Source organism: Nicotiana tabacum, chromosome 6 (assembly GCF_000715075.1).
Source record: "Nicotiana tabacum cultivar K326 chromosome 6, ASM71507v2, whole genome shotgun sequence".
NCBI lineage: Eukaryota > Viridiplantae > Streptophyta > Magnoliopsida > Solanales > Solanaceae > Nicotiana > Nicotiana tabacum.
In genome coordinates this window covers 88662991-88690941 of record NC_134085.1, presented here as the reverse complement: position 1 = coordinate 88690941, position 27951 = coordinate 88662991, and the positions used below count along the sequence as shown (strand labels likewise).

Sequence of the window (27951 nt, the reverse complement as noted above, 5' to 3'; positions counted from 1 at the left end):
GTATACATCTCTTGGATGGTTTCTCCTTCATTCATGGTGAAATTCTCATATTGAGAATACAACAGTGTTCCTCTAGATCTCTTCACTTGAGGTGTTCCTTCATGAGCCACTTGCAGAGTGTCCCAGATTTCCTTAGCAATGGTACAACTTTAAATTCTACTATACTCATCTGGACCCAGTCCACACACAAGCCATTTCTTGGCCTTAGCATTCTTCTCCCATTTCTTCAAGTCTTCAGCAGTGCAGTCAGCTCTTGTCTTTGGCACATCCACTCCTTCAGCATTCTTCTTTGTAGTTGCTAGAGGACCATCAGTGACTATGTCCCAGAGTTCATAGTCTTCTCCTATGATGTGATCCCTCATCCTGTTCTTCCACCAAGAATAATACTGACCATTGAAAAGTGGAGGCCTAGCAGTGGATTGCCCGTCCCAGTTCCCAGGTGGTGCACTCATTTTGATCTTTTCCTAAGGTATTAACCTCTTCAAGGATAACCCGCTCTGATACAAATTGATGTTCTAATCGTCAATACCACACAAGAGGAGGGGTGGTTTGTGTGGTACCCAATTTTCGCTCTAGAAGAAGCTGATTCTTCTATGTGTTCTAACTACTACTGTTTGCGGAATAATAAGTACATAAAATAAAGAACACATATATTTTTACGTGAAAAACACCTGGCTCAAAAGGTGAAAAAATCACGACCCACTGCTTAGTAGGATTTTCCCAAACTTCCACTAACATTACTGAGCTAAAACAGCATTTACAAAACTTTTTGTAAACCTAAGGATTAATTCTAATCTCGTTGTGGCACACAGCCTCAACTGTTGCGACAACTTCAAGTTAGCTATAAGTTGAACATTCTAAGTATCTAATACAATTGCTTCTATGAAAGCTGAAAGGTACAACTTTAAACCACCTACTACAATTAAACTAGAATAAAAGAAAGACACAATGGAACTGGTTCTTCTATCTCGTTCAAGTAGCTTCAGGAGTGCACACTCAAATCTGACATAAATTGCTTGGAAAATTGCCTTGCTCTTTTCCTCTCAATTTAGTTTAACTTCCGCGTTTGTGCAATACTTGTAAAAGATCACTGTCATTTAATAGGTTAGTAATCAGAGTTTTATTGGGACTCAATTGCTGATCTTCTATAGTAATTGAGTCCTTGAAGATCTCAAACTCCAACACTATCTTTATCCTGGATTGTGTTCTCTTCATATAAGGAGACTTTCTGCAACCTTTTCGACCAGATCAGGAGATATTGCTGCTTGATCAGTATAACTTATCTCCTTCACGTGCACCTCACATGTATAAGTTGATCATGACTGCGCTTCACAAGATGGACCTAGTCCATGACTGAGTTCATTTGTCATTCTTCAAAACTTCACCTGTTCTTAGGCCAACACCGGTGACCTGGGACACCAAATAAATTATTCCAAGTGGCGACCCTAATTAAATAAAAATAATCCTATTTCGATTTATGTCACTTTAATTGGAAAAACTCCCCTATACCCCTCGGGTGGTAAAAATGAGGTGTGATAGAGGCAAGTTAATAAGGCTTCAGCGCCAAGCCACAAAGGTGTTGTTCTCGAGCATAGACAAGGACAAAGATAGAGGATGGATGGGCCGATTTGTCGGAGTGAGGACTACTGACATAATCCCGACCGAGAAGATGCCATTCCTCGAAGAATGGAACATGAAGCATAAGTACAAACCCACCAATAACTTATGTTGATTGTTTTGCTTCCTTTATCTTTCCTCATCAACATTCTTTATTACTATGCAGCGGTCTCTAGGGTGCCTGGTGCAATTCCGAACCTTGAGGGCTAGGTTCGAAAACTGGCATCGACCTCTTCATACGCCGAGCGTTCGTGGCTTGATTTGGCAAGGGGCCGATAGGAGGCCAAGAATCATGGTAAGTTTTTTTTATGTGTTTAATATTCTTCTCTAAAATGTCTCTTTTTTATTTTTACCTAGTTTCCTTTCACACAGGTCTCAGAGACAAAGCTATCATGAGGCCACCCCCGCTGGGGAAGAGGAGGAGGCTCCGAAACCGACCAAGGATAAGAAGAGGAAAAGGGTTTCGCCCTCTGATACTCCAAAGCCTAAGAAGAGCACGACTTGTAGGTCGAAGAAAGATACTGCCGCTTTGCCTACAGATGTAGTTCAGAGGCTACGAGATGAGGAAGAGGAAAACGAAGATGTTGACTTCGAGCTGGTGGCTCGAAAGAGGAGCGCCGAAGTCCCAAAGGTTGTTGAACCAATCATGGTTAAAGAAGTTCAGCTTCGGGCCGAAGAGATTTTGGACGGTGGCCCGAGCAAAGTCCCCGAGTTATCGGAGGTCGAAGATGTCTCCCGCCATGATAGGCAATCGGTGGATGTACCTGAAGGGGCCAGTTTTGAGGCCCTTCAAAATGAAGAGAACACCCCAAGTGACTCACTTGGGGCAATAGACATTAGCGATTCACCGCTCCCAATATTTTTTGAGGGGCAAATTCATGAAGCCCATGCCATCGGGACCCCCGATGTGGGAACGACCCATTAAGGGGAAGACATTTTCCGTGGTTGCTTCACGTGGGTCGAAGATACCTTCGATCTGGGTGATGCATCGAGTATCTTCGACGAAGCCCATCGACTTCTAAGTCAGGTGAGCCTTAGCTCCCTTTGTTAATATTATCTTAGTCTTTATTTCTTCTTGTCTGATTTCCTTTCTTTTTTCATCGACTTTGACGCTCCATCGAGAAGCATTTTCTAAATCCCGAGCAGATCTGGGACGGTGTGAGGCCGATCTCAAAAAGCTTATGGAAGAGAGAGATGCCCTAAAACTTTTTATTGGGCAAAAAGAAAAAGAGATCAAGGACCTCCGAGCTGAATTGGCAACAGCTCACAAAGGGCAAACCGACCTGATTGAGCAGGTAACGTAATTTTTTGGAAGCTCATTTATTAATCCGAAGATGATGACTTACACTTCAATATTGCAGGTTCAGCAGAAGCCTGAAAATATCGAGCAACTCCGCAAGGAGGCCAAGATGAAGGAGGAAGAGAATCTGGGGTGGACGCAAAATATGGATCGTCTTGCCTCGGAGAAAGACATTGCTCGGACCCAGCTGTCTTCGGCCGAACGTCAACTCCAAAGCATAAAGGAGGAGAGTTTGGCCCGAGCCAAGAAAATTGAGGAGCTCAAGGTTTGGTTGGTCGCTGAGCTTGCAAAGGCCACATCTGAGGCAGAAAGAGTAAAAGCCGATGCGGAGGAGGTCGTGGCCGTCTATCGAGGTGATGTTGAAACCTCTCATGCTCGTGCAAAGGAAATTTCCAATGCCGCTCAGGTTCGATTGTTCTGCGTTACCGAGCACGCCAAATGCCAGTCTCGGAGAGAGACTCTTGAAGCGATTCATGCTCGTGGTTTTGTCCTTACTACCGATATCGAGAACGTGAAGTGCTAGAGGACGAAGCCAAAGTTTTGCTCTCTGATGATGATGACCCCGTGAGCGTGAGCGGATCTGAGAGCGGAGAAGGTGAAAATGAATCTCCCGGAGAAGATTAGGCACTTAGAATTTTTTTTCTCCTTTTGGATTTTTTGTGTAAGACCTTGAGTGGTCTTTGTAAGTACTTTTGTATATATGAAAGATCCCCTTTCTTTTAGATTTGTCTTTGATTGCTGCTTCGTGAAAACTCTGTTTTGCTTTCGCGTTATGATAATTCTGATATACTTTAAGTTTTGTGAGAATGTTGATTAACTTCGTTGCCTTGTGAAAATTTTGTTGAAATCGGATTGCTATAGTCTCTATAATCGAGTGAGTACTTGCTCGAACTCGGAGTAGAAAAAACCCTTAGGTTTTGGTTAAGCGAGGGTGGTTCCTCGAACTCAATAATGTAATGGCCCTTAGGCTCTTGAATCGGACCGATATGGCCTCAAAAGAGTGGCTTTTTCCCTTTTTTTGGCTTAAAAAGTTTTAATCATATAGAAAATTACTATGCCCTAGCATAAGTCATATAGAAAGTTGTTATGCCTTAGCATAAGTTTGTTCGAAAGTTCGAACAATTTGGTACCTCTTAAGGTTTTCGAGGGTTGATGTTATCGAAACCCTTTGTAACTTTGCCAAGGGTAGCCTTTTCTAACCGGTTCTATGAAAATATTTGAAGGCTTGTTGGATTATGGAATTCAGTCGTCTCCGAACCATGTTAGTTTGGTCGTAACCTTTAACTCGATATTTGCTCATTGGGCTTATTTTTCAATTATACTTCAAACTTGTTTGAAGTATCAGTCCCCGAGCAAGGTGGCCGTGGCATATAAAATCGAGGTTTACCCTTTTAAGGTCTTAAGATTTCGAAGTTTAATAATTCGAGCATATCGATTTTCGGACGGCAGTTTCCGAGTACGGGGTTAATTGCTTGAGCTTTAGTTATGATTGGCTCTTGAGCTGGTTTCCGTAATATATCGTAAGTACAAAATTGTAAAGTAGAAATTTCACTAAGGCATGGAACAACTGATAAAGGAAAAGTACTTCTTTCAATAGATCATTCATGTGTACATATTTTATCATTGGGGCTCGGGCAATCTACATGGGCGCGGTTCATTTGACCGTTTGGCCCTTTACAAAATTTTCCTATCGAGACCCTATTGACACGAGGTATCTTCCTTGAAAACATAACATCCGAGGGTGATGCCTCCCGGTATTCGAGGTTGATTGTGAAAGCCTCAGATACTATTGAATTATCCCAAGTAGCACAAATAGTTGTTGCCACGTTAAAAACCTCGCTGGAAAAATTCATTTGGGACAAAAATTGATCTAAGAGAAAAAGAGTGCAACGCGTGCTTTAAAACCTAAGGTCTTCGTGTTGAAGAATTTCCTGATGTCTTCGATCGAACACCTGCAATAAGTCAGTATCAAATATAAATGGAAAAAGGAGAGAGTCATACCTTAGCAATAGTATCGTTTGAGGAGTGATACATTCCAATTATTCGGCAATTGTTCGTCGTTCATCGTGCCAAGTTTGTAAGATCCCTTTCCGATGACATAGATGACCTGATATGGTCCTTCCCAATTCGGACTGATTTTTCCCTCGTTCAAATCTCAATGTTGAGGGTGACTTTTCTCAGAAATAAGTCCCCTATTTTGAAGTGTCAAAGATTGGCTCTTCGATTGTAATATCTTTTAATTCGCTGTTTCTGGGAGGCCATTCGAACGAGGGCGGCTTCCCGTTTTTCATCTAGCAATTCGAGGCTTGTGTTCATAGTCTCGTGATTTGATTCTTCTGTTGTGTATCGAAATCGGGGGTGCCCCCGGTATTTGATCAACCCGTGAGTTGTACGTTTCTACCTTTTTATCATTAGCCTCTTTCCTTTTCCCCGATTCAATCCGCTTAGTGAGCTCCCCGAGCATCTTCATGATGGCGGGGTCAGTTTCCGATCCATTATCATTCAACTTTTCTTGTACGGGTTCGACCCTATGAACAACTTTCTGTGACATATCGAGTACGATTCTACTTGGTGCTCGATTCCGATCTTGGAGTTACGCTATCGCAGCCTGCTGAGTTGGTAACATGTCAAATATCATTCGAAGGCTAGTCCCACCTTCCTCACCATTTTGCGCGTTCTAATCGGTTGCCCGGGCGTCTTTTCGGATGCTATTTTCAAGGTCGGCGCCTAAATCCCCATGAATAGCGACTCGAGAACTGACATCGACTGGATCTATGGCCTGTGATACATCGAGATTGATTAGAGGAACTCCGATTCCCGGGGAGACCACCTGCTCATTCTCGTCATGAAGACCAAGGCCGGTATCTATGTGGGTAGGTTCTGCTTGAGAGTTTGACATATTGATTCCTGAAACCAAAAACACTTACGAGAACAAGTGTAAAAGCGATGTGTGTTATGGAGGTTAATATTAAGCAATCACTATTATCCTTAGCCCCATGGTGGACGCCAAACTGTTTACCCTAAAAATTGAGTAACAATTAAACTTGTAATGTGGTTTTAAGGATACGTAATTTCACTTTATATCAATTGAGAAACGTAAAGATAAGCAATTGAAGTTGACAATAATACAAAGCAAATCAGTGTTTGGACAGAGCCCTCGAGTTGGAACACCCTCGAGCTAGACGTCAAGAACAATTAAAAGCAGTGAACTGATGAACAAGAGAATGTAAATTAAAGAGAGAATATTGTATTGCTTTGTCTGCGTGAACGTAAAGTGTTTACAAATGATTGGAACTCCATTTTATATACTAGAGGAATCCTAACTATGGTACAATTCTATTATGAAAGTAAATCCCATAACTGGTACGAATAACCGCTCTTGATTTGATCCGTTCCGAAATTTCCGCCGTGATCACCGACTGGTTACTTATATCTCGCCTTTTTGTTATTGCACTTCACTCGAAGTCGGTCATACTTAGTCTCGATCTCGACGGACACCTTGATTCTTGACCTTGACACCCCGTTTTCGTACTCTGGCCCGATCCATTACGAGGCCGACCTCCGATGCTATCCCCTGATCTTGATTAAATAGCAAGATTGGGCAAGCCCACCGTATACAATTATTTTTTTCTGTTTTTCAAAAATTACTTCTACTACTGCTTAAAAGTACTTTTTTCCTTGTAAAAAATTGGTAACTTAAAAAAAATGAGTACTTTCAAGTTTTACTTATCAAAGAGAAATTTGGCTAAATATGCTATTAGTCTTAAGTTTTTTCTTTATGTCACTCGTGTTTTGTTGTTTAGAATTGAACACAGAAGCGTTGAGAAATTTGGTCAAATTTTATGGGCTTTTGCAGCCCTTCTTTTTCCCCATTCCTGGTGCTGTACAGTGTAATATCACCTCAAATTTGTATATCCCCAATCGCGCTCGCAGAGCGTTTATCCACCCCCACCGCAGTGCTCCTGTTCTGTCTTCAACTGTACTTAACATATTCATTTGGAGAGCTGCAAATAATTAAAAAATAAATGTTAGAATATAAAAGGGAAGACCTTTGGTAGAATTAAAAATTTATGGTGTATGATAAATTAACGTTTCAACTATAGATTAAACGTCAACAACTTGCATATGCCGTAAATATATATGTCGTACTATCAAATGTTTGCAAATCAAATGTGATCTATTTTGCAGTTACTGTACAAAATGATCCATTTGGAAACCTCTAAAATTGACAGTTATTATAGATGTTCTTCTGTGTTATTTTTTATCAAAAAAATATAAAATTATAAACAAATTTGAAGGAATTACAAACGCAGTCGACGAAAAAAAAAGGAATTACAAAATTAATTGTTCAATTTTATTCGTTTACAGCACGAAAGCGATGGGCGATTCATGGAAACAATAGTACAGCTCCAACTGGTCCAAAGCGTGAACATTACGCGATTAGCATATCGTAGCAGCATAAACCTAGGAAAACACAAAATCGACAAACAAAACCCATTGTTATTACCCGTCTCGTGATTTTAAAACCCTTCCATTAGCCCATTTTTCCCAGCAAAATTAAACCTATCCTTAGTTGAAGCCATAACCTTTTTCTCTCATCTTCTTTTTATTTCACAAGAATTAATTGCATTTTCTTCCAATCAGTAGCTAGCAAAATGGGGGTTACAATACATGCCAAATCTGACTCAGAAGTTACGAGCATCGACGCATTTTCACCACCACGGTCACCGAGGAGGCCGCTGTACTATGTTCAGAGTCCATCGCACTCGCACCATGATCTTGAGAAGATGTCATACGGGTCGAGCCCATTCGGCTCGCCCGCCCATCACTACCACTGCTCCCCCATTCACCATTCCCGGGAGTCCTCAACGTCCAGGTTCTCTGCTTCGTTGAAGAACCCAGCTAGGAATCAGCTTACTGCCTGGAAGAGAATACCCAGGACAAACGACGATGACCCGGTAGATGAAGACGTCAACGATGACGAATTAGGAGAAGATGATGGCAAGTCTGATGATGAGGGAAATGTCAGATTCTATATGCTGTGCTTTCTTTTCTCTTTCGTTGTGCTCTTCACCATCTTCTCCCTCATCCTTTGGGCTGCTAGTGTGCCTTACAAACCCAAAATCTTTGTTAAGGTACGTGAGAATGCTGTTAATTTCTTTTTTACTCATTTCCGATACAGTTTTTCCGGTCATGCAATTACTCTCGATCGTATAAACACAGCCCCATTTAACTCATTAAAATTACAGGGTCTCGAGACTTTACGTGGCACTATTATCGTACGAAATTTAAGGAAAATGAATATTTTTTAAGAATTTATGATTTTAGAACAATGTAATAACATTTGTATAAATATAAATTTTGATGGTCGTGGTTGTGTGGTTATAAAAGACAGTAACTTTTATTATAAAAATATAATACTGTATGTTTTTTTTAAAAATAAATTAATAAGTAAGAAAATATTGCCGAACGAATTGGAAAGAAGGGACGTTGTACAATGTCGGAACGTTTTTTCTTTTTTCAGCTATGGAGTCTGCAGTACCAAGATGGGTTTGGCTCAGTATTGTTAGTGTGAACGTCCATTTGCTTTATTTCGATAATAGCAGTAATAATTACACTATGCTTTTGTCAGTACGTATTGTTTACTATAATTAATGAGGACATGGGTTATAATCGTATGGTGGTGCAGAGCATGGTGTTCGAAAGTTTTAACGTGCAAGCAGGGATGGATAGGAGCGGGGTGCAAACGGACATGTTGACTCTAAATTCGACGGTCAGGATCTATTACCGGAACCCTGCAACTTTTTTCGGCGTGCATGTCACAGCTACACCACTTGAGCTTCACTATTACATGCTCAAGGTTGCCTCTGGTCAAGTAAGTCACATAATTTGAAAATTGATATCTCCTTTTTTTTTTCCGTTAACGTTACAAGTTAGTGTAACTCTATTTTACACCGTCTGCAAATCAGCTTTTTATGCCTAGCTGTAAACACTTTTCTAAGCAGAATCTTACTATTAAAGGTGAGCTGAGTTTGCATTTAGGCATGGGGTTCCAGTGAGTGTGGAAAAATTAGTTGTTTAATTCTTGATGGGAAAACTCACAATAAAAATTATAAAAGTTTATATAAAGTTTTTGGACTAGTTACTAGTGCATGGTTGTTTCGGGTTTGTGGGGGGGGGGGGGGGTGACGAGCTCGAGAGAGTGGTTTGTCCAGTGTGAAGTGTTATTGCTATTGCTTTGGTTGGTGTGTTTTTGGGTAGCATAAAAAAGGCTGCAGAAAGTCTGTAGTCAGACTCATTGAATAAGGACTCGGGCTTCTTATTACCGGTTGGGCCCACTTTGGTTGTGATTAAACGAGCAAGCCAAGGTCAGTACTGTAGCTGCCTGTCACTACGCGCCCTAAAGACAATATTTTGATGGTGACTGCTGGTTGCAACAGGCCATCTTTAGTTGTATGGCTTAGCATGACTCCTAATAGGCTAATACTGTATTTTGGTTGTTAAATTAGGTGAGCTCAACAGCGGATTGAAGGACTATTGGTTATCATCTCAACAATTAAAATGTAGGATACCCTTCCTGATAAAATAAAAAATACAATGTTGGACACTTTATGTCAAATTGAATTTTACGGTTAATCTAGAGTCAATTGACCAACTCTAGTACATTATTTCTTTAAGGAAAAAGGATTTGTCAAGAAAGTTTGCGTCAAGAATGTTTAGAATCTCTGTGCACTCCCATTATACCCTATGACTCACTCTCTTCACAAAGGGTGTAACGGGCATAAAAAAATCTTTCTTGACAAAAAATTTCTTTTCTTTTGAAATGAAACTTTTAAATGCCTGTGTACTTTGAAGTACAAGTAGACTGCCTAACGAGACCAGGACTGGCCCAGTTATGCTGGCGTGATTGGGCTGCCCTATGTCTAGCTAGGGCTGCCTCAGCTTAGTAAAAATTAGGGCGCTCCCAATTAACCTATACTTATTTTTTTAAATTTTTTTAACTTGTACTCACTTTTTAAATAACTTCAGCCCCTTTCTCCTCCTTATTCTCCCAGTGATCTCCATATCACTGGGGTTTTCACGAATTGAACCTCAGTAGTTTTCATTACTTGAGCATTTTATATAAACATTTGTTCATAATGAACGTACTTTGTTACTGAAAAGTACTATTATTATTAAATACAGAAGCTGTTCTTTTTTTATTTTTCCTTTTGCTGATGGTTTAATGACTGAATGATGTGATGCTAACAAGCATTCATCTTTATATTTTGGAATACCAAATAAATGGATTGTCAGATACAAAACAAAATAGAGCAAATTCAAGCAGAACCATAGTGCGTCTCCATCATCGAGATGCTATGGTCAAGCAGAACCATAGTGTGTCTCCATCGTCGAGATGCTATGGCCAAGCAGAACCATAGTGCGTTCCTCGACGTTCCGATCCAGAATAAATCAATGAAGTCATCTCCATACTTAGAATAGGGAATTTGAAAGGTCAATCTTCCTCCCCCAAAAATAGAAACTTCAGCAGTACATACTCAAGGGTTTTAAAAACTTTAGCTATAGAGCTGAAGTTTGTCAGTTACAAAACAAAAACTTCAGCTCTAGAGCTGAAGTTCGACAGTTACAAAACAAAAACTTCAGCTCAAGTTCGCCAGTTACAAAACAAAAACTTCAGCTCTAGAGCTGAACTTCAGGCCCGGCTACTATAATGCTGAATTTTTGCGTGATTTCCTTTGCTACTTCAACCCCGTATGCTGAAGTTATGCGAAAAAGCGGGTACGTTTGCAATTTTTTTTGCAAAGCGGACACAAGTTAAAACGTGACACAAAAAACGAGTATAGATGCAAATGCCCCCTCAACTTACTCGAGCTTGCTTGGCTCAACTTATGTGGGTAGCGATAGGCCCATGCCCAAGGACCATTATGTAGTCGTAGTGATTGTATTTTTTTGCTAGTCTTTTGACATAAATTTGGTTGAAACTTGAAAAAAAAATTGTGTTAAAAAATATTTTTTGGAAGTTGAATTTGTATTCTTGCATTTTATTTGAAAAAACTTGAAGTTTTGTGAATGAAAGAAAAAATTTCACCCAAAAACTACCGTAACTAATTTTTTGGAACTTGAAAAAAAATTGTGTTCCATGAACAAACAATTTTCTCAATTTTTTACTTTTTTTTTTTTGGCCAAAATCATACGCAGCCACCTAAACTTGTGACTTGTTCCTATTAAACACTTATATTATCCAAAATTTGTACCTATTAGACACTTTTTTGACAACCAGCAGCTCGCCAAGAATATGACAAACTGACGAAATAACCGATGACATTTGCCATTTGAGTCCAAACTAATAATTAACAAAATGAATTATGAGGGGAAAACAACAATTTTTAAGGAAGAAAAAACTAATTCTAACTCCCACCGAATCCACCCAAACCCACTCTTCCCTATCTTCTACTAAATCCATCAGCCACCGTCTCTAACCAATTTATTTTTTTTTGGTTTTTAGTACTAATTCATTTGTAGTTTTAGATCTGATGCTTTTAGTTTTTGATCTAATACTTTTTGGAAAAAGAGAAGAAGGGGAATAGAAAAAGAGTGGTGGCAGTGGTGATCTCCATTTTTTCTGGTGAGCAAGGTGGTGGTGATTGTCAGTATCAAAGTGAAAGGAGGCGGTGGTGGTGGTGGTTTTCATATCCGAAAAAGATGAAGAAAGTAATAAATGGATTGTTGGCAGCGTCGATGACGATGATGGCAGAAGGTGGTGGTGTTGGTTCGAAAAATGAGGAAAAAACTGCTTGGTGGAGGCGATAATGGCAGATCCTAAGTTAAAACAACTGCGATAGTGGAGGAGATAGTGGAGGAGATGAGGTGATTGAAGAAAGAAAAAAAGGTGGATGGTGGTGGCTGCGGTGTCGGCGATGGCGCCAATGGTGGTGGTGGGAGCAGAAGTTACGGCAAGAAAGAATGAAGAAGAAAGAGATTTAAAAAAAAAAACTAAAAGAATGAAGAAGAAAGAGATTTAGAAAAAGCTAAACAAAAAGTACATCTCACGCTCTAAGTGGAGGTGTATCACACATACCAAACCATGTCAGCAAAAGGTGTCTAATAAGTACAAATTTTGAATAATATCAGTGTTCAATAGGAACTAGTCTTAGATAAAGTATCCAAGTGGCTGCGTATGATTTTGGCCTTTTTATGAAAAAATATACCAAAAATCTATACCCAAACGGGTGTTTTGTATACACCCCTGTATTTCGGCTTGATTGTATTCGTTGCGCAAATGCAATTGATACATATTTGTATTCGTAACGCGAACATCTATAGCTAACCAAAATTGTATGAGTTGCGCATCTGAATACAAATGATACAAAAAGATAACAATTGACGGTCGCTATCAATGATAATTAGGCGAACTATAATTACATTTGGTAATTAGACTTTTAATTGGAGTGCTTTATGAAAATTTCTCTAAAAATCTTCGAGCTGAAATCTCAAAGTTAACTAGTGAAAATAACTTACTCGGGCTTTCTTGGGCCAATTGAAACTGTGGGTAGGGGCTGACCTATCCCAAGGACCATGCTCGATCATACTTCTTTTTGGGCCCAACCAGATTGGGTTGTGCTTGAGCTTGTAGAAATCATATGGGCTGGCCATTTTTTGGCCTGGTATTTAGCGTTTTTAGATGTGAAGCAAATATAACTATTCCTTCCGTACACTTTTACCTGTTCATAATGAGCAAACTTCATTTATGGCCAGCCGCTAGCCACAAAATTGCAGTATGCATTTTATAGCCCAAACTAATTAAAAGTCTAGCCCAAGACCACTATCACTCTTCCCCCTCTCTATGGCATCCTCCTCCGCTTGCTTCGCTGTTCCTCCGCCGCTATCAGAATTCAAATCACACCATCTATTCATCCTCACCCAACACCACAACCACCACCTCCTCAAAACCATAACTTCCTTCTCCCTCAGTGATCATATGCATTTTTCTCAGCCGAAGAAGCCGCTGCCGAACGCCGCCGTCGCAAACGCCGCCTCCGTATTGAACCACCAATCTTCACACTAACAGCAGTGGTTAAAAATTAAAAATTATATGTAATTATATTAATTTATAGAACTTAAATTCCTTTTTGGATTGTGGGCCGCATGGGTTGAGAATTTCGTCGTGTTTGTCTGGAGTTTGTGTTCACGAGATTTAATGGGTCCCTAATGGGCAAACATGGAAGTGTAAGAGCATTATACAAAATAGACTATCACTATACAATTATATACAATAGACTGTCACTAAACAAAATATATACAAAATAGATTGTCACTAAACAAAATATACAACTGTCATTATACAAAATATATACTAAATAAACTCACTATACAAAAAAAATGTACAAAATATACTATCACTATACAAAATAGACTGTCACTATACAACAAATATACAAAATAGATATTTCGGGCTATTAGATGTAATATGTTTGGGCCGGAGGGCCATTTTGTGTCAATGGGCAAAAACATGGACTATTAAAATTTTGAGGGGCTATAGAGAGTAGTTTTCTCGTTCATAATGAACTTAACATGTCCTTAAGAAATAATAAATAAAATACATATATTATCATAATACCTATAATAATGATAGCATTTTAAGAAATCTTGGAAAATGATTTGAGAAATGAGTAATTAATAATAAGGGTGAACCAGGAAAAAAACTTGTTTGATTTTTTATTATGGACAAGTAGAAATGAAAATAAGTGCAAAGACCTTTTTACCCTTTTCTCTTTAATCTCTATACCCACCAATGAATGTTACCGTGTGAATAGTGTTTCTATATTCTTAAGAATACCTCTGCTTCCATAGGAAACTATTTCTTTAGCTTTTAGTGTTTTTTTCATAATGCTTTTCATTCCTCCAAACTAGACCCGAAGTATTATCTTTGTGTATGAGGTTAGAAAGCATTTTTAAGTTATATTGTAGAAGTACACTTGAATTCACAGAAGGTAAGAGTAGAAACTAGGTTTTAGCTATGTCGTATGTTGATGACATAAGAACGCTGCAGATTAGTTAGCTAGGACTCATCATGCTCTGCCTTGAAAAAATAAATAATCAAAGATTGAACTATGTTGAAAAAAAAGAAAAAGATAGAACTATATTCTAATTCACTTCTAGAAGTTCAAATTTAAGGACATTATCTTAAAGGTCAGGTCTATTAGTTTAAACTTTTAACACTTCTGTGTCCTGAAGTTCAATTTTTTTTATTTATTATCAATCTTGAGGACATTGTGCCTTGAAATTAAGTTATTCTAGTTCTAGCTTCAAAACTTTTGAGTCTTGAAGTTCTACTTTTAGGTTCAAATTAAAGAACAATTTGTCCTGAAATTAAGTTTTTTCAAACTTAAGACTCTAAATGCTGTTAGTTCAATCTTTAGGACATTATGTTGTAAAATAAACAAATGTCAAATTCAAATTTTAAGACATTGTATTCTAGAATTGAGTTTTTTTCTGTTTAAACTTGAGGATATTGTGTCCTGAAATTCAAAATTTTTAGCTCAAACTTCAGGACACTATATCCTATAAGTTAAATTTTTTTTTTAGTTCAAACTTTAGGATACTATGTCATAATGTTATACTTTTTCAATTTAAACTTTATGACATTGTAATGAAGTTCAATTTTATTATACGTAAAATACTTGCAACTTTATATTCTAAGAGAAAAATAAAACTAAGCAAAGCCATCTTCATAAAGCATAACTAGAAGAAGAAGAAAAAGAAGTAGCATTAGAAGAAGAACGTCAGAAGGCTATTGTACGGAAGGTATTAATATACAAATTTTAGCTGGACAAGTAAAAGTGAATGAAAAAAGTAGTTTTAAATTACAAAGACCTTTTTACTCTCTGCTCTTTTACCTCTACACCTAGCAATGAATGTTACCGTGTGAATAGTGTTTCTATCAAGTTTATTTTTGAGAATACCTGTGCTTCCATAGGAAACTCTTTCTTTAGCTTTTAATGTGTCTTTCATAATGCTTTTCATTCCTCCAAACTAGACCCAAAGTATTATCTTTGCGAATGAGGTTAGAAAACATTTTTAAGTTATAGAAGTACTCTTGAATTCACCGTAGGTAAAAATAGAAGATAGGTTTTAGCTATGTAGTATGTTGACATAAGAACGATGAAGATTAAATTAGTTAGCTAGGACTTATCATGCTCTGTTTCGAAAAAATAAATAAATCGAAGATTGAACTATGTTCTAAGTCAGCTCTAATTTGAGGACTCGAAGTCAGTTCTTTTAGTTTAAATTTTAGCACTTTGTATCCTGAAATTTAATTTTATCTGATCAAACGTCAGGACATTATGTCTTGAAATTAAATTATACCGGTTCATGCAGGTTTTATTTTAGGTTCAAACTTTAGAATATTATGTCCTGAAATTAATGTTATACCCTATGTTTTCATACGTGAAAGTACGCCACAAGTAAATTGATACAAGCTCGGAAATGAGATGTTGCATCCCGCATTTTCGTACGTTAAAGTTTCGTCGTAAGTTAATCGACATAAGCTCGGGAATGAGATTATTTTTGAAGTTATAAGATTATGCTATTTCAAACAAGAGATAAGTAAATTCGTGAATGTGAGAGGGTAAGCGAATAGAAGAAAATGAGTTTCGTCGAAGCTTGACATTTTGAGGTAAATACGGTCCAAGCTATAATACTCCGTAGTTATGGACTAGTGCCATACAAGCTACCACATGACCATGATAGTAAGGTATATTAAAAGTGAGTAGTATTTTAAGTAATTTGAAATAATTCTTAATTATGTGGATAATTGGGTAATTGCTGATTTTTAGTGGGAGATTAACCAAATAATTTAAATGTTTCATAAGCATAACAAGCCCCCCCTCCCCCCCAACGTGGCAGCCAATGAGGTTGGATCAAAACCCAAGTAGTGACTCTTGGTTTAGGAAACTAGGTGGTATATGTTAGGGGAATTTGGTGGCTAAGTAATCCCTAAAGTGGGGCCCACTTGCAAGGTTAAAAATCAACCTTCCTAATTCATTAAAGGGAGATGGATTAGAACTTCAAAAAAGCCACGGGTGAATTCTCAAAATAGGAATTCATATGAACCCTTACTATCATGATATTAAAGGGAAGCGTCACAATAAAAAATTATGGGGCATTATTAAAATAAAAAAATTCAATCCAAATTTTAGGCATTGTATCAAATTTTAGGGCATTGTATTCTGAAGTTCTCCTCAAACTTGAGAATACTATGTCCTTAAATTATATTTTTTCAGTTCATACTTAAGGATACTATGTCATGAAATTATACCTTTTCCGTTTAAACTAGGGCTGTTTAAGGGGAGGGTCTTATTAGATCCTTAAGGGTACGGGGAGGGTAAGGTAAGGGAAGGTTCCTTGAGGGTGATTTTCTTAAGGGTATTTTTTTTGGTACCCTACCACTACCCCTACCGGTCCTAAGGGTGCGGTACTGGTATTTATGGGTAATTTTAAGTTAAAATTTTAAAAATAAATTATATTATAATAGAAACAAACTTTAATATATGGAAAAAATTCAAAACTTTTATTTCAATACTTATAAAAAAATTATATATATTTTTTACAATTTACGGAATTGTTCAATAATTTATATTGGTTATTCGCTTGAAATGGATAGCACTTGTTCTTCTGCATCACCGCTGTCTCTGGTAGATAGTATTTCACTATAGGCATCGTTGTCTTCTTGAATTATTTCTGGAAGGCCAAAGTTTTTTCTCTTCAAATATTTCAGCAAGTCTTCATCGCAAACATAATTTCTAACATGGATATTCGTGCTCTTTGAGCTTTTCTTTATTTGTTTTTTAAAAGTATAGCTGAATTTGAAGTATAAGAATAATGAAGAAAAACCATAAAAAAATTATGACGTTATCTTTAAGTTGAATTCTCAAATTTTATTAACAAGTGATGTTATCAAAGAAAAGCTGACAATTACTTGATAAAATTTAATACAAGGAAAATGACAATTTGAATCTTTAAACTTAAGTTCAAATTCTTTAGGTCAATTTGCTCGTTGGTCAACTAGAAGTCAAATAAGAAAAAGATGCCCTAAAACATACTATTCGGTCCAGGCCATGCCAATTTCAGGGGAAGTGCACAGTTGGCCAGTAATAAGATATGTATTTACTTTTAAGTCACTGTTTAAAATATCTTTAGTCTTTAGCCACTGCTTTAATAAACTTTTACCCGTCCGAACGAAAATACCCTTCTGTTCATAAAGTTCATGACCAAGTATACTTAGCTTATGAGCTTGTTACTGTAAATTCATGACTAGCTATCCTTATTTTATGAGCTTGTAAGTCTAAGTTTAGGACTACCTGTCCTTAACTTTTGAACTTGTAACTCTAAGTTCAGGACAGCATGTCCTTAACTTTTGAACTTGGAACTCGAAGTTCAGGACTACCTGTCCTTAATTTCTATGCTTGTAACTCTAAGTTAACTTCCAACTCTAAGTTCAAGACCAAGTGTCCTTTACTTATGAGCTTGTTACTGTAAGTTCAGGACCAAGTGTCCTTAACTTATGAGCTTGTTACTGTAAGTTCAGGACTAACTGTCCTTAATTTATGAGCTTGTAAGTCTAAGTTAAGGACTATCTGTCCTTAACTTTTGAACTTGTAACTCTAAGTTTAGGACTATATGTCCTTAACTTTTGAACTTGGAACTCGAAGTTCAGGACTACCTATCCTTAATTTCTGTGCTTGTAACTCTAAGTTAAGGACCAAATGTTCGTAATTTTTGAACTTCCAACTCTAAGTTCAGGACCAAGTGTCCTTAGCTTATGGGCTTGTTACTGTAAGCCCAGGACTAACTGTCCTTAACTTTTGAACTTGTAACTCTAAGTTCAGGACTACATGTCCTTATTTTTTGAACTTGGAACTTTAATTTCAGGACAACGGCAAAACATATGCAGTTATTCTCTTCAAATCAAATGTACAAAATTCTAGGTTCTATGTTATCGGACGAGAGGCCTGGAAACTTCCAAACTCCAAAGTCATGGAAAAAGAAGATAATTTGTTGATGATTTCCCTCTTCCTATTTACAGTCATCTTGTCTCCTTCCTTGTATAGTCTCTCAATCTCCGAGTGAGAACTGGGTTAGCTAGTGAGATGAGCTCACCTGGTCGATCTCGAGGAGGAGAAAAGGAACAAAGAGCAAGGACTTTTGACACTGAAGCAAAGAAGATGTGCTGGGCCAAGACGGGGTCAAGAGATAGAAGAAAGGTTAACACCGTCTTTTGATATTAATTTTAATAGACTAGTGACTACTTCTGCTTAGCATTAAAAAAACTGGATAAAAAGTAAATACCACTTTAAAAAGTGGCTACCCCACGCAATTTTTACCCAATTTCACGGGTTGGAAATATAGGCACTAGATTGGCCTGGTCTTCTAATTGGCAAGTATTGGGCCCCTTTTCTCAGGTTGGTCTGGCTGGTTTCCTGGGAGAAATTCAAAAATAGTCAGATTTACAACTGGTCGTTCAAAAATAGTCCAGTTTCAAAAGTAATCGAAATTTAGCCACTTTCATGTAAAGATAAATCTGAGCGAAAACACTGTTCAAAACCCGAAAAATACGCCAGCATATTATGCTGGAGTTCCAGCATAAATATACTTGAACTCTAACGTATTATACTAGAGTTCCAGGATAAGTATGCTGGAACTCCAGTATAATATGATGGAGTTCCAGCATAAGTACACTAGAACTACAACATAATTTACTGGAGTTACAACAAGTATACCGGTCCAGCATAATATACTGGAGTTTGGAGCACCAGTGCTCCAGTCTCCAGTATATTATACTGGAGCCAACAAAGTATACCGGTCCGGCATAATATGCTGGAGTTCATACACAGGTGCACCGAACTCCAGTATATTATGTTGGACCGGTCTCTGTTGCAGCAAAATAGTGGCTATTTTTCATTGACTTGGTAAATGTTGGCTATTTTTGAATGACCAGTCCGAAAACTGGCTATACCTTGCTATTTTACTGGTTTCCAGGAATAACCCGGCCCAGTTGTTAGTATAATTACAATAAGATGACTTAATTTTTGTTAATTACATAGAGAAATAATTTTAAAATATTCGTCAAAGAAGTTGAAGATTAATTATCCAGAAATGAACCTAGCATTTAATTTGAAGGAGGGAGTAATATTCTTTTTGGTTTTCGGTGTTTGGTATCCGCATTCTACGTTGGAGGTTAAAGGGCTTCCAATCAAAGACGACTATACCTTGTACTCGAATTCAAAACCTTTGGTTAAGGATGAGAGCGTACTTTCCATTGGTGGAGTATATTTTGTCCATGAATTTCAGTCTTTTTATTTAAGAAAATATTTGAGATGACCTTGATGAAATTATTTTATGCTCTTATCTAGAACAGAGTCCACAAATTAAATTACATGTTTTTGTTTGAATAAAGAGTACCACTACTAACACCAAGAATTTTTGTTGATGCAGTTCCTACTACTTCTTTCTCTCCTTACTCAGTCTAATGTCTTTTTAATGCTTTAAGTAGATGAAGAAGTTTTATCAGCGAAGGAAGAGTAACCGTATTGTGGTTGCTGTTCTTCAAGGACACCAAATTCCCCTCTATGGTGCGATTCCACTTCTTAGTGATGCTAAAGACCGGATTCAAGCTGTCTCTGTGCCGCTCAACTTAACAATCCTAATGAGGTCAAGGGCCTATATATTGGGAAGGCTGGTGAATCCCAAGTTCTACATTCGTATCTCATGTGAAGTTATTCTCAGAGGCAAACACCTAGGCAAACACATCAACTTGACCAGTTCTGGTTCTTGTACTTATCGATGAATTCTTCTTGCTTTAGGCTCTTTTCTCTTATGTCGAGTAACTTGAAAAAATTGGTCAGATTTCTTGAGTTTCACTCTAATTGTTGGTGAGCTTCTAGTTTGATTATAGGTGATCAAAGAGTCAATAATAGTCAGCTAAGAGATGTATATTGATTAACTGTAGGAGAATATATGTTGTGTGTGAAACATGACTTTTGTCAATTAGAGTAGTATTCTTTTTCTGTAACCTAAACTTTGGAACTTCATTTCATTTTTTTCTGATTTTTTTTTCATGTCTCTAACTTCATATATTTGATAGATTCGATATATTGTCTAAATCAATGAGAACATTAGTTATTAAAGTTGGGTGTTCAGACTTAATATGTTTTATAAAGAAAATTAATAGACTTTATTTTATCTCTAGTGATACTGACCTTTTATAGATAAAATATTAATGTAATACAATTTAATTCAATAGGACAATCAATGCAGTTGTTTCAAATAATCACCGGACTATGCCTTCTTCCCCCCCCCCCCCCAATGTTATGACTATTTGTAAATTTGAGCATAACCTATATCAAGTATACAATAGATCAAGCTCAAGCTGAAATTTCAGAAGACAGATAATGTAATTTATTTTTATGAAATAAAAAATATCTCTCCTCCTTCTCATTTTTCTTTTACCTAAATTAGGGTTTACGTCCGCAAATTCAATGACAATTTGTTTATTTGCTATTCCAATATGGTATCAGAGCTAGTGTGCTGCTAGCTCTCATTCACAATCGACGGATAGTACCCTCTTCAGCTTTCTCCGGTGATTTTTTCTTTTCAGCAAGTCACTTGCGAAGAGTTAAGGTTTTTGCAATTTGGTTCCGAAAATAAAATTTGTTGGTTTTACGCACTACTTCAACTTCACTCAGGTCTATTTTGGTGTAATCAGATTAATTTGCCGGTAAATTCTTTCCTTGACACATTTGATTTTTGTGTCTAGTGGTGATAGTTTGTGGTGTTGCCTTTTGATATTAGTAGAATTGTCCATTTTTGCTTTGCATATTATATTACAATGGGTAGTACTCCAACCTCTGTGTCTGGCTGCTATATTTGCATCTCCTTTGTTATTCTGACAGGTTTACCCTATTTTCTGTTGATCCATCACATCCATTTTGTATTTCACCCATCTGATAATCCAATACTCCTCTAGTATCTCCTCCTTTTGATGGACGCGGTAATGTTATATGGCAAAAGAATATGCTTGTTGCTCTTTAGGCCAAAAATAAACTCGGGATTGTCACTAGAAGAAATCCTCAACTAGAGCCAGATTCTCCCTACTACACTGCTTGGGAATTACGCAATGATATTCTCATGCATGGATACCAATTCCTTAACTAGAAATGTTTATTTTAGTCTGATAGGTTGTGATATAGCTAAAGATATTTGGTCAATCTAATGGATCAAAATATATCTAAATCCAAAGGGAAATAAGTGATATTAATCAAGGGTCCTCAGACATAGCTACATATTTTACTAGAATGAAGGGTTATTGGGATGAGTTACATGTTGTCTATGTGGGACAACGTGCACACGTGGAGCTCTAATGAAACTTCTATAGGATCATCAACTATTCCAATTTTTGAGTGGTCTTAAGCGATACTTATTTTTCTACAAAACTAATACTCTATGCTTCAATATGATGAACATAGGAAGGAGAGTTCCTCTCATATTCCCAGCTTCGCAAATGACTCAGCTTCATTCTCTGCTTGAGTTAGTCAAGGGTTTAATAAGAGATTTCTCTCTCAAAAGTTCCACATTGATCCAAAAAAAGCAATTCTCCTCCAATGTTTCATGCAAATATTGTAAGAAGCCTAGACACAAAATTGAAAAGTGTTACAGATTGCATGATTTTCCTCAAGATTTTAAGTTCACCAAAAATAAAAGTTCAGCTTCTTGTGTTCAAGGTGTAGAACCTCCACATCAATTTGGTTTCACTAAAGAACAATATCAACACCTTCTAACTTTAATCGAGCATACACATCACTCCTCTTGCTGCTTCCACTTTTAATTCTAAGAGCTTATTTGGTGACAATGTTGCCTTTGCCAGCTTTTCGGGTATGTGTTGTTCTGTAGTTATAGTCCTGATTTTTATGTGTGGCATATCAAAGTTAGATGTAGGGTCTTGAATTTTAGACTCAGGTGTAATAAATCACGTGACACTACATTAACGTTTTCTTCATGATCTACAACCCTTACCTGCTCCTTTTTAATTACTCTATCTATGGTTACTTAGTGAAGGTTATATCTACTGGTTCTTTACGTTTAAGACATGATATAACTTTACACAATGTACTCCTTGTGCCTTCTTTTAATTTTATCTTGATCTCTATTTCACAAATTAATTATTCAACTTAATTGTTATGCAATTCTTACCAAGGCTGCCTATTTTATATAGGGCCCTTCACTGAAGAGACCATTGAGAATTGATAGAGTTGCTAAAGAATTGTATTTTCTGCATCCAGATGCTTCATTAGATTTAGTTTCTTGTTCAATTTCTCTTGCAACTAGCCCTTGTGTTTATATTAATGTGGGTAATTCTCATGTTTCTGCTATCAAACCTGTCTCTGGTTCTGTTAGGTCTGTTGACATGTATAGTCCTTTTGTTTCTGCAGTTACTTTTATGAAACATAGTATCTCTTGTACTTCACCTCAGATTGGAAATAAAATTGATGTATTTTGGCATCAAAGATTGGGACATATGCTTTCCACAAAACGAGATCCATTTCATGCTTGTCTGATAAACTTTTTTCCAAACAATAATTTCTTTTTTCTGTTTGTCTAATGGCTAGACAACACAAAATACCTTTTGTTTCAAGCTCAATTCATTCTATTATTCCATTTCAGTTAGTTCATATTGACATATGGGGGTCATATCACATTAGAACCTATAATGGTTTTCGATATTTTCTGACCTTAATTGATGATTACTCTAGAGTCACCTCGACTCATTTTGAGTCTGGTAAAATTAATGACCTTCCTGTTTTAATAGCATTTGTTTTCATGGTCAAAGTTCATTTTAGTTCAAATGTTCATAAATTCAGGTCTGATAATACTTTTGAATTGGAAGGGGAAGGGGAGTACTGATTGCCAAGCATTTTTATTTTCTGCCAATGGTGTTTCACATCAAACCTCTGTGCCTTACACTTATCAACAAAAAGGGGTAGTCGAGAAAAAGCATAAATACCTTCTAGAGGTCTCAAGGGAATTACTGTTTCAATCAAAGATTCCTCTGAAATATTGGGTGAATATGTTTAACTGCGACCTATTTGTCAACATGATTTCTTCTACTATTTTGCTCAATATTTCTCCCTTTGAAAAGTTTCATGGGCACCTGCCTTCTTATGCTCATTTGAAATCCTTTAGTAGTTTATCTTATGCTTCTTCCCCTAAAGTTGGTAGGAACAACTTCCATTCAAGCTTAATTGTTGATATATTTCTTGGTTATCCTTGTGGTAAAAATGGCTATAAACTTCTCAGTTGATATTCTCACTCAATTTTCTATTCTAAGGATGTGGTGTTTTATTTGTGCCTTTCCTTATCATTCCCGTACCCCTTCTTTCTTCTCCTCCTCCTTCATCCAATTTTCTTAATCTTCCACTAGATAACGCTTTTCCTTCCTCTTCTCCCCTACTCAATATTAGCCCAAGTTTCTCCTGCCATGCTTCAGTTCTTCTATCACAGAATCCTTCTCCCTTTTCTCGGCATTATGTTACTCCACCTTCACCATAACATGTTTCTTCCTATTTTTCTCCACTTCTTGGTTCTTTACCTTTTCCACCACCTCCTTCTCTTCCTCTCATAAGGTCTACTAGAACCGTTAATCCTCCTTTTTACCTCTCAGATGGTATATGTTCTCATGTTCATCCACATATACCTATTTTTATTAACGCCAAGGTGTCTACTTCATAACATTCATACACATGATCCTCAATACTACTAACATACAACCTCTCACCCTGCTTGGCAAGAGGCCATGTTGAAGGAGTTTGAAACACTGGATGCTAATCATACATGAGATATAGTCCCGCTCCCTTCTAATAAAAAGGCAATCCCTTGTAAATGGGTATATAAAAACAAAAGTCTGATAGTTCTATTAAAAGGTATGAAGCAAGATTAGTCATTAGAGGGAAAACTCAAAAGGAAGGTGTTGACTACAATGAGATATTTTCACTTGTTGTACAACTTACTGTTATTAAATGTCTATTATCTTTAGCTGTTAAAAGAAATTGAACAATATTCCAACTTGATATCAACAATTCCTTCCTCCATGGTGATCTCCATGAGGAAGTTTATATGAAGGTTTCCCGTGGCCTTATGGTTTCTTCTTCTTGTTCTTCTTCACCTCTGGTTTGTAAATTCTGAAAATCCTTATATGGACCTAGGCAAGCTTCTAGACAATAGTTTTCAAAATTGTCTGAAGCCTTACTCTCCAAAGGCTATACATCAAGCAAAAATAGTTACTATTTTTTCACCAAGAATTATGATGATTCATTGGTAGTGTTATCTGTTTATGCTTATGACATTATGTTTTCTGGGGATGACCTCTTTGAATTGAATAGTTTAAAGGCATTTTTGGATGCGTAGTTCAAGATCAAGGATCTGGGTTATGTACATTATTTCTTGGGCCTGGAGGAGATTACCTCTCATCCTGGTGGATATCGTGCGAGCCAACAGAAGTATGCTTCAAACTTGCTAGCTAAATTTAATTGCCATCATCCCTCACCATTTGTCACACCTCTTGACCCTCCTACCGAATTGGTTTTTATGAATGCACTTTCTGGTGATGCTAGTGCTTTTAGGAAGCTTATCGGCAAGTATGACTTTCTCCAACACACAAGACCAGATATCTTTTTCTCTGTCCAACATCTGAGTCAGTTTTAGCAAAAGCCTCAACTTCCTGACATGATGACTGGTCTCCATATATTGAAATATCTTATGAATGACTCTACTCAAGGTATTCTTTTGTCTAACCACTCTCCCTTAGAAAACGGAGTTGCTTGAAAGCAGATTTCAGAATTACATAGGTGGATGTAGAGATCACCGGTGTCCTACTCGAGACGAAGTACTTGTCGTCCCCAAACCAAAAGGGATGAGGGAAAAAGGCTCGAGAAAGCATCCTTGGAAGGGGGAATATCTGAAAAAGTGTTAGCGGAAAAAAAAAACCAGGTCTCTTGTTTCCAGTTTTTTTTCTTAATCAATCATAGGTGATGACAGTTCTGGCAAATTTCAAGGAAGCATGGCTCGCTTGTTAGGCTTTATGAATTTTCTTTTCTATGACCCACTGCTGATTTCTCACCTAAGGCCTACTCATATTCTGATTGAGCTGCTTGTGTAAATTCTAGAAAGTCAGTCACTAGTTTCTTTATTACTCTTGGAGATAGTCCCCTTTCTTGGAAGAGTAAGAAGTAGTCTACTATCTCTTTGTCTTGTTGAGGCTGAGTATAGCGTCTTGATGGTAGTTGTTGAACTATCTTGGCTTGGTAGGCTTCTAAATATCCTTTGTTCGCCCCTCTTTGATCTTGTCCTTGTTTTGTTTTTATGATAGCAGGGCTGCACTTCATATTGCTAAGGATTCTGTATTTCACGTATGCACTAAAAATATTGAGGTTGAATGCCATTTTATTAGGGATTGCCTATATGCTGACCTCATCTCTTTATATTTTTTTCTTCTTACAAGCAACTTGCAGATCTTACGACTAAGCCCTTGCATGGTGCTGCTCATAGAGCTGTTTTTCTAAGCTGGGAGTGTTTTCACTCTCCAGCTGGAGGGAGGGAGTATAAACATGAGCCTACATCAAGCCCAAACTGGAGTTTCAGAGAGTAGGCCCAATTGTAGCGAGACCGGAACCAAAATGTGGTTCTTTTGGACTCAAACTACACAAATAGGTAATAAAAAATGACCTTTTTATATATAGCGCCATACTACCTGACGCTATATACTAACAGTAACGGCACCGTTAAAGTATAGCGCCAGGTATTGTGGCGGTATACTGTAAAAGCTGACATGGTCAGGTATAACACCACAATACCTAGCGCTATACATACATCATTAATGTATAGCGCCAGGTATAGTGGCGCTATACATAGATATTTTATACCCCTTCGTCTTCCATCTCGATTCATCCTCCATTTTTAAACCCCCATCTTTCTTGGTCCCCCACCAAATACCCCGTTTCTGCCATTTTTTTTTAAAAGAATAAATTTTGGGTCCCCCCGACACATAAAACTAGAAGAAAAAGGGTCCCACATTCGAGTAGAGCTTCGTGATTGTTGATTCACAATTCCGGAGTCAAAATTTCAATCTTTTTGCTTTGCCAAAATTCTAAATCGAGGTATTTCGATTTATTTTAAGTTGAAACATTTATAATAATGTATATTATTTGATTTGTATGTGTTCTATTTCGGTTTGTGTTTTTTTTTCGAAACTAGCATGTTAAATTTATCCGGATTTAATATTAGTGTTTTCTAAAAAAATATAAATTAGTAAAATAAATTTGTCTGTTAACATCCTGATTTATATATATATGTGTGTTTTCATGCCGTTTTGTATTTTATTTGTAATTAAATTTATTTGTTGTTTATGGTTAGTTTAGATTATTTTTTAGCGTAGTAAAATCCAGACCTTTTTAGCGTAGTAAAACGTAGACTCTTATAGTGTAGTAAAATTTAGAGCCTTGTAGCGTAGTAATGTGTAGTATTTTAGCTTAGAATTCCTTTTATTTAAGTAACTTATACTGGTTGTTGAAAATGCAAATTTTGTACAATTAAGTTAATAATTGTATAAAAATCCATATATATATATATATAATTTGTACAATTAAGTTATTAAAACATATGAATTTAAATTATAATAAAAATACATAATTATATATATATATATATATATATATATAATTTGTACAATTAAGTTATTAAAACATATGAATTTAAATTATAATAAAAACACATAATTATATATATATATATATATATATATATATATATAATTTGTACAATTAAGTTATTAAAAATATGAATTTAAATTATAATAAAAACACATAATTATATATATATATATATATATATATATATATATATATATATATATATATATATATATATATATATAATTTGTACAATTAAGTTATTAAAAATATGAATTTAAATTATAATAAAAACACATAATTATTAATGATAGTTTATATATATATATATATATATATATATATAATTTGTACAATTAAGTTATTAAAAAATATGAGTTTAAATTATAATAAAAACACATAATTATATATATATATATATATATATATATATATATATATATATATATATATATATATATATAATTTGTACAATTAAGTTATTAAAAAATATGAATTTAAATTATAATAAAAACACATAATTATTAATGATAGTTTGATGTATATATATATATATATATATATATATATATATATATATATATATATATATATATAATTTGTACAATTAAGTTATTAAAAAATATGAATTTAAATTATAATAAAAACACATAATTATTAATGATAGTTTAGTGTCACTGGTCCTCAAAATATCGAGCCCTGAACCCATATTTATATATATATATATATATATATATATATATATATATATATATATATATATATATATATGGGTTCAGGGCTCGATATTTTGAGGACCAGTGACACCAAACTATATATATATATATATAATTTGTACAATTAAGTTATTAAAAAATATGAATTTACAGTTGACGACAGGGACGCGACTATACATCCCGGCCCCCGGACGTTGGATCTATTAGCCCTACAGCCCCAGCATAGATCCGAGTATATATGGGACGGACAGTTGCTTACGCAGACTTTCCGGGCTATGAGAGTGGATCTATTGTGGGAGTTTTTGAGTCCTCCCCGCGTTCTACATCCCCGCGTGGTCCATTACTTGGAGGAGATGGGATTATACAAGTCGTAATGTGATGAAATTTCATTATGGACGTTTTCAATTAAGTGATGACTACCGGATGAGCCACTTGTAAAATTCATATCCGGTTGGTACCCCCTATTAAATATATGAGCGTTAATACAAATTCAATACGCCAAAAATATACATAATTAACACAAATGAAAATTGAAGTTTACCACTCGTCTTGTGAATTATGGAAAGCAGGGTATAAATTA

At 36.3% G+C, this 27951-nt stretch overlaps 1 protein-coding gene across 3 annotated transcripts; it reads left to right on the top strand.

Moving 5' to 3' along the window:
• The first annotated feature begins 7383 nt into the window (after positions 1-7383).
• On the top strand, positions 7384-20007 carry LOC142181640 (uncharacterized). 3 transcript variants are annotated; one of them, XM_075254921.1, is made up of 3 exons: positions 7384-8052; positions 8607-8792; positions 19412-19613. In XM_075254921.1, the coding sequence occupies exons 1-3, from the start codon at positions 7573-7575 to the stop codon at positions 19463-19465; spliced, it is 720 nt and encodes a 239-aa protein (XP_075111022.1). In that variant the 5' UTR covers positions 7384-7572; the 3' UTR covers positions 19466-19613. The 3 variants fall into 3 exon arrangements, with proteins under 3 accessions (XP_075111022.1, XP_075111023.1, XP_075111021.1); XM_075254922.1 differs by lacking the exon at positions 19412-19613 and adding an exon at positions 9427-14327 and having other exon boundaries at positions 7385-8052; XM_075254920.1 differs by having other exon boundaries at positions 7393-8052; positions 19470-20007.
• Positions 20008-27951: the final 7944 nt, after the last annotated feature.

Coding starts and splice junctions, on each gene's coding strand:
- LOC142181640 (XM_075254920.1), top strand. CDS start 7,573: ATGGGGGTTACAATACATGCCAAATCTGACTCAGAAGTTACGAGCATC. Junction 8,053..8,606: donor AACCCAAAATCTTTGTTAAG/GTACGTGAGAAT, acceptor ATGGTGGTGCAG/AGCATGGTGTTCGAAAGTTT. Junction 8,793..19,469: donor TCAAGGTTGCCTCTGGTCAA/GTAAGTCACATA, acceptor TGCTTTAAGTAG/ATGAAGAAGTTTTATCAGCG.